Genomic DNA, 7894 nt, shown 5'->3' on the forward strand with positions numbered 1-7894 from the left:
CTCTCTGTCCCAAAAATAAATAAACGTTGGAAAAAAAAATTTTTTTTCCAACGTTTATTTATTTTTGGGACAGAGAGAGACAGAGCATGAACGGGCGAGGGGCAGAGAGAGAGGGAGACACAGAATCGGAAACAGGCTCCAGGCTCTGAGCCGTCAGCCCAGAGCCCGACGCGGGGCTCGAACTCACGGATCGTGAAATCGTGACCTGGCTGAAGTCGGACGCTTAACCGACTGCGCCACCCAGGCACCCCTGTTCTCCCATTATTAAATTGAGGTTATGCATTTGGGGGAAAGAAATATCACAGAAGTGATGTGCCCTTCTCAATTCATTCTATCAGGAAGATATGTGATGTTGATATGTTTTGTTACTGGTGATATAAATTTTTATGTCTGTATTTTAAAGCACCACACCCTTCATTTCTCTCTTCCCATCTGTCCCATAACATTTGTCTTTGGCAGAATGAAAGAACAAGAATTAATCAAAAATTTGTTTGAATTTTACTGATCTCTTTATAACTCCCACCACATCAGGCCTATAGCACTTAAAAGATCCCAGAGGTTGGGGCGCCTGGGTGGCTCAGTCGGTTAAGCGGCTGACTTTGGCTCAGGTCATGATCTCGCAGTCTGTGAGTTCGAGCCCCGCGTCGGGCTCTGTGCTGACAGCTCAGAGCCTGGAGCCTGTTTCGGATTCTGTGTCTCCCCCTCTCTCTGACCCTCCCCCGTTCATGCTCTGTCTCTCTCTGTCTCCAAAATAAATAAACATTAAAAAAAAAATTAAAAAAAAAAAAATCCCAGAGGTGAACTTCACCCTCATGATTTTAAGCTTTACATTTGGGAAAACAGCTCATGAGGATTCTAAAACAAAAAAGGAAATGTTTGTAAAATACCTTTTGACTTTTTATTATGGAAATTTTCAAACATACACAAAAGTAAAATCGAATATTGTCATGTACCCATCATCCAATTTGAACAGCTATCAACATTCTGCCATTCTTGTTTCATCTGTTATCTATCCCCTCATCCTCACCATTTTTTCTGGAGTATTTTAAATCAAATCCCAGATAACATTAATAATTTTGTCCCTAAATAGTTCAGTATGTATCTTTAATAAACGGCACTTAAAAAAATCATAATGCTATTATAGCCCACAAAATCAGTGAAATCAGATAATCTTATTTAATGTCTGATAATCCAATTTCTGATAGATTTTCTCAAAGATAGCATTTTACCTTTCATTAGAGCCCCAAATCCATATTGCATTTGTTTTTGCCTTTTAAGGTACTTTTAATCTATAATAGTTTTCCCTTCCCCATTTCTTTGTTGTAGAAACTGAGTCATTTTTCTTATAGAATTCCCACATTTTAGATTTGGCTGATGGAATCCTCATGATGTCATTTAACATGTTCTTCTGTCCTTATTTCCTGTAAACTGGTTGGTGGATCTAGTGACTTGATTAAATTCAGGTTCTTTTTTGAGGCAAGAATACTTCATAGGTGATACTGATACATTTATGCAAATGCTCAACCTTTCACTTAATAGTTTTAGTAATCATCAGTGATTGCCCCAATTTATTATTTCTTTAGATATTACAAATAGTACTTCCTAATTCTACCATTATTCTTGCATTTATTAAATTTTTTATAAAGAAGAAATTTTGGGGGGTGCCTGAGTGGCTCGGTTTGTTAAGTGTCTGGCTTCGGCTCAGGTCATGATCTTGAGGTTCATGAGTTTGAGCCCCATGTCGGGCTCTCTGCTGTCAGCACAGAGCCTCCTTCACATCCTCTGTTTCCCTCTCTCTCTGCCCCTCCCTACCCTCTTTCTCGCTCTCAAAATAAATAAAAACATTGAAAAAAAAAAACGTTTCTTCATCAACTTTTTTGGTTACCCTGAAATAAAGTCCATATAGGGAAAATGGGATAGATTCTTTTTTTAAACTTAGGTGTTTTTGGTTTTTTAGTCAATTTTCTGAATAATGAATCATCAGTGTCTTAGCAACCTCCAGAGGTAACAGGGTTTTTTGTTTTGCCTTTTGTTTTTTATTATCTTATGAATTCCTCATAGGTTTTCATGTATTTAATATGTTCTAATCCATGAAGTCATTCTTTTTGTCCTTTTTAAATTTTTTTATTTTAGAAAGAATACGAGCAGGGGGAGAGGGGCAGAGATAGTGAGAGACTCTTAAGCAGACTCCACACTCAGTGCAGAGTCCAACACGGGGCTCAATTCCACAACCCCAGGATCATAACCTAAGCCAAAATCAAGAGTCAGACACTCAACCAGCTGAGCCACCCAGGCAAACCTTTATTCTTTTTAATAATCAAATTTCCCACATTCCATAGAAGCATTTCAAATTGATTTTTGATCCCTTTTAACACAACCCTCGAGTCCTGGGTTTATTGTTTTTGTTGTCGTTTTGCTGTGTAAGTTTATTTTTACATGGCACTCAGTTTCAGAGAACAAAAGTTTACCAGAGACAACAGCAAGAACATCAAGGACATGCCACATTTATGAATGACACTGAGGTGTAGCAGAAATAACCCTGAATTAGGAGGCAGACCTTGATGCTAGTCTTTTTTCTACTGGTTACTAGCTGTGTGACTTTGTCAGGTGTTCAGCTTTAGCTGCCCTTCCTGATGTTAACTCCTCTTTGTACCCATCCCAACCTCCAAATTTGACTAATGGTATATCTTCATTATAGTGTTCATTTTTTTTAGTAGTGCTAGTGTAGTACCTCTTTTCCCTATTCTTATCTGGAAGCCCTGTTTCCCAGTATTACAGGGGACTTTTAGTAATATCTCTAGTCCATTTGACTAGAGCAGTCTCTCATTTTACTTTGTTATGATTGAGTGCAGCATGGTCTGTTGGATAGGGTGTCTTGATTTTATTTTCCAGTTGTAGGTTGGATGAGTATTCTGTGATACCGGGAAACACTAAATAGCCTGTGAAGCATTGTGGATGTAAAACAAATAGTTATGAATTCATAGGATTGTTTGGACAGCTTATTTGGATAGATGCCTGCATTTTAGAAACAGATTTCTAAAACTTTTTGAGGCAACAAGTCCTTTTGAAAATTATACTCTTTGAAATAACTTACTCTGTCTTCTTGGGCTCAGCAAGAATCCACTTTTCCTAAAGCAATTGTGATCAGTGTGAACCCTTAGAATCAGTGCCAAATATAAAACATTAGGCTTTGAGTTTAAAAGAATTGAATAATCCTGAGTTCATTCTAGCTGTTATGGGAGAGAACAATTTTTCAAGTGCTTTTTTTTTTTAAATGTATGTTGCATTTTATGTATTATTGGTGATTCTATATGTAATGTTTAACAAACTACCTGTTGATAGCTGGTCGTATATGTATTTAGGGATTTTTTTTTTAATCATGTTTGATGTTTGAAGTAAACTTAAATATCACCATTGAAATATCTTTACTATAATCTTTACTGTAGATCTCCCTATAATCCAGAGACTTTTCAGGCTCATACCCTCATTTCAAGCTATGTTTGATGCAAGAAAATTAAATTGAATTGAAGGCAAATCCCTCAGAGTTCACTTTGTAATGACTGGCTTAGTTTGGCTATTGAATACACAGAGGTCTTTATGATGAATCCTAGAAGTCTGTAGATCTGTCTGTAGGATGATATTACCAAAGGCAAGAATTAATGGATAAATTTTCTCGTTCACCTATACTAAGTTTATGCTTTTTTTCCTCTTTAAGGCAACTCTGATTAATAAACAGCACTGAGAATTAGTTTCTAGTTTAATGCAAAACAGATGTTGTTAAACCAGTTGGGGTTGGGATCTTTTAATATTAAGCACTAATTCCCAAATAGGCCAAGTGCTTTTGGTGGGAGGTCCAGACGGACTGGCGTCAAAGGCTTTAGAAAACTTGCTGCCTAAATTGAGACCACCGCTGGATACCAGACATTCCCCTTTGCAAAAATATATCCGTGTCTCTTCACCTTTGATTACTTCTGTCCTCCAGGGTTCACCGATAATAAGCTCATATAACAATTATTTAAGAAAAATTATTTCATACTGCCCAAAGTAATCACTTTTCTTATGCCCTTTCCTCATTAATTTTTGAAAGTGCATGTATACTAGATTACTGATGCTCTTCCTTTTTTCTCTTTGGCAGAGGAGATTGAAGTGGATGTTGAAAGCACAGAGTTCTCCCATGGAGAAGTGGACAATATCAGTACCACCAGCATCAGTGACATTGATGACCACAGCAGCCTGCAGAGTATTGGGAGTGACGAGGGTTACTCCAGTGCCAGTGTCAAACTTTCATTCACTTCCTAGAACCCAGCATGACATAACAGTGCAGGGCAAAATATTCACTGGGCCAATTCAATCCAAACAATCTCTTAAATTGGGTTCATGATGCAGTCTCCTCTTTAAAACTAAACAAAACTATACTTGAACAAAAGGGTCAAAAGACCTCTATTTAAGCAAATACTTAGCAAAAAGTGGGGCAGAGCCTCCCCAGCAGAACAAATACTCATTCGTATTTGAAAATCACAGCTTCTAATGGCAGCAGAAAACTTCTGTGAAATTTTCTTGATTTAGTTTATTTGAAAGAGGACATTGGAGATTCTGTCCTCTATCTTCTCTAGTTTGCTCATACTACAATGAGTAGACACATTTAAGGATGGGGTTATGAACCCTTCCCAAGTTTTAATGGTCGTAAAAAACAAAATCAAACCTATACTAATGAGAAGACAAGAGAATCAGGCATTAATCTTGGATAGCTAAAGAGCTATTAAAACTCAGCCTGGGACAGCTTATCATGAAGCCTGTGGATGATCAATTCTTGAAAAAACAAACAAAAAAACAAAAAAAAAAGCAAGCTCATTTCATGCTCTGCAAAAGGAGAGACTCCCATGAAGCCTTTTGAAAGGGATCATCATGCAGCTCAGCTTTCTGTTGGATTCCATGCTAAGCAAGCTAACCTTATCCTGCATTGTTAGCAGTAGGGCACCCAACCGCCAGCTCAACAGTCAGCCGCCCTTAGGCCCTTGGGCAGCATGGGGGCAGTCTGTGTATGACAGCCTCTTACCACACAGGGCCTATAATTCGGATTGAGGGGCCAGAAGGAAAAAGCTCTCCATGCCTCTGTGTCTGCGTAGGCCAGAAGAGTTGTGCAACGCAGATTAGCAGGTCAAGGTCTGAGCCACGGCAGCATTTTTATTTCAGATTTTGATAACTGTTTGTATGTGTTGAAAACCAAAATGACATCTTTTTAAAGCTTGTCCATAAAAAACATAGATGTCTTTTATAGTGGAAAAACACATGGGAAAAAAATCATCTATTTTGATGCAGCATTTGATAATGATAAAACACCTCACACCTCACTCTTTATAGTGCACAAAACGAATGAGGTCTGGGCTAGGTAGAAAAAGGTCAGTGCTGTTTTTGTTTTCTTTTAGAATCATTACCTTTACCAGCTTTTAACCATCTGATATCTATAGTAGACACATTATAATACTTAACATAGTTAAGTTTGGCACTTGTCTCATTTTATTGTAAAGGTTTGCTTCCATTTTCTTACAGGCAGTCTCTCTCCTTCCTCACAGTCCCACTGTGCAGGTGCTATTGTTGCTCTTCTCAATATTTTCAGAAATGTTTTCTTTTAAGTGAAATTTCTTTTCTAACCTGCACTTTGATGTCATGTGTTCCCTTTGTCTTTCAAAATCCAAGGTTCCCCCTGGCCCTCTCCTTTACCCCAGGAAGCCTTCTTGGACACCTTATCCCTGGCTCTTTGGACTTTGTATACTTTAAATAATTTAACTACCCTTAATTACTTAAAAAAAAAAAGCTTTATGATTTTCATAACTTATTGCTGATTTTAATGGGTTGTTAATTTCAGTCCTGTAGTTTTATTTTGTTTAGATAGGGCTGGGCAAGGAAAAAGAAAATAAAGACAACCATATTTAGCAGTGCAGTTGAGTTGTGTGTGTAATGTTAGACTATCCTTTGTAAGTAGCACTTTAACAGCTTTCACTGCTTCTCTGTATGAAGTGTACCATCTTGGCCATACACAAGGCCTCAGCATATACTTACTTGTTTTTTGTGCTTTTCCTGTGCCTCCCAAAATATTTTATCCTTGATTGTGCTATGTTTGAGTGGAAGAAATTCTTTGAAGTAGATGTGTGAAAAACTGCATGCCTTTAGAAGCCCATTATTAGAACTTGCTAATAACTTCAGGTGCTGGGGACTTAATGAAAAACATGGCAAATTCATTTCTCTGGCCCAGGTAAATTACTTCTGGTTTTACTTATAATTACTCCTGGCTGGGTCAAAATGTTGCTCTATATATTTGCTTTCTTTTGACTTTCCCAAGGGAGACAGTTTAAAGACTCTGCTAACTACCATGGAAAGAAAATGGAAGCCAGTGATTCAGCTTCCATTTTGTTACTCCCATGGCATTCACTTACATCACTTGCCTAGGGCTGGAATTTCGGTCTTCATTCAGGAGAACTTGAGGTGCTGCCACTTTGTTGTATATGTACAAGTTGGTGGGCTGGGAAGCCTTTGTCACGAATTTATAATACCTATTTCAACTGCCCCCTAAATTACTCCTTCCCCGGGTTTGTTTTCCTTGCGGGAGGGGAATGGATTGTATGATGAGTGAAAAGTATTAATTTTTTAAAAGACAAATCGACTTTGAAGATATAAAAGTTAATTGCAAGAAATAAAAATTGTGAATGAAGAACACCTGAGTGCTTTTTGTACACCCTTCTCTATGAAGGAAAAAATATGAATGAGCATCCACACCTTGAAAAGCAACTATCTCCTAAGCTGATACTACTTCAGTAGTCCAGAATTAATGGCAATTTGAATCATTGCCATTTCCTGTTCTGTAATTTAAACAGGTGCCTTCTTGACTGATGTGATAACTCCATGTAACCTAACTGCAGATGGTTTAATGTACCCGATAATCTTAACTGCTTCAGGTAGGACACAAAGCCATTTGTTATTATCCGTTCTTAATAACTTTTTAGAGGAATCACTTTGTACTGTCATTTAAATTGAAAATAAGTCTGGAAGTTATTTAGTCCCCACCCACTAACCTGAGTTAAAGTACCCTTTGTGTAAAATGCCTAAGTAATATATTAATAGATAGAGGTAAAGTCCTGTTTCAGTGCATATTTGTTACCAAAGAAGATTCTGATGAAGTCAAACTAGTTTCTGATTAGAATAGGTATGAGAATTTTGGTAGAAATGCCTTTTCCAGTCCCCATGACAGTGATAGCTTTTAGCATTATGAAGGGATTTCAAAAGGCAGGATTATTGAGGCAAATCTTCTAACCTAAGGCCACACTACTTCCTGGGTCATTTCTCATGAGAAAATTGTTTAACCTCTTAGGTAAGTTTCTTTGCGAAGTTTGTTTTCTTCCACTTGAAGCAACTAGCTGCCTTTTCCCTTTCTTCTTTCATTATCCTTCCACCTCAAAAATTCCATACTTCCTACCAACAACAGCATAATGTGGGAAGAATAGGGTTTTTTGGGTCACATTTAAATCTCAGTTCTAATATTTGCTAAGGACTCTGGGCAAGTTACTTAATTTCTTCATGGAGCCTGTTTCCTCCTGAAAAGTTGTTGTAAATACTACCTCTATCTTGAAAGATTGTAAGACTCAGTCTAGGAGTTTGTAGCACCAAAAGGAAAGTAAGAGGTATGTACTTCTCAGCTTTCTCTGATTAATGCAACCTTCTAATTTTTTCATCTTTAATCTTGAATTTTAGTTATTCTGACTCTGGGTCTTACAGAAAAAGACTATTTCTATTAAATAAAATGGTTCATTTTCACAAAATTCCATGACAGGCTATACTTTGTAAGAAGTCAATTTTGATGTCCTATAGAATTTTTTAAATAAAGACTTTATAAGATTGA

At 37.3% G+C, this 7894-nt stretch overlaps 1 protein-coding gene across 3 annotated transcripts in view; it reads left to right on the forward strand.

The window, feature by feature from the left end:
• Positions 1–7894, forward strand: part of MXI1 (MAX interactor 1, dimerization protein) — an 84741-nt gene extending 76847 nt beyond the window's left edge. For all 3 annotated transcript variants that reach the window (XM_040486393.1, XM_040486394.1, XM_040486395.1), the window contains exon 6: positions 4136–7894. In XM_040486393.1, coding sequence (XP_040342327.1) covers positions 4136–4299 — 164 coding nt within the window. In that variant the 3' untranslated portion in view covers positions 4300–7894. The remainder of the gene's footprint in view (positions 1–4135) is intronic.

Source organism: Herpailurus yagouaroundi, unplaced genomic scaffold (assembly GCF_014898765.1).
Source record: "Herpailurus yagouaroundi ecotype Mexico unplaced genomic scaffold, PumYag 163, whole genome shotgun sequence".
NCBI classification, from domain to species: Eukaryota; Metazoa; Chordata; class Mammalia; order Carnivora; family Felidae; genus Herpailurus; species Herpailurus yagouaroundi.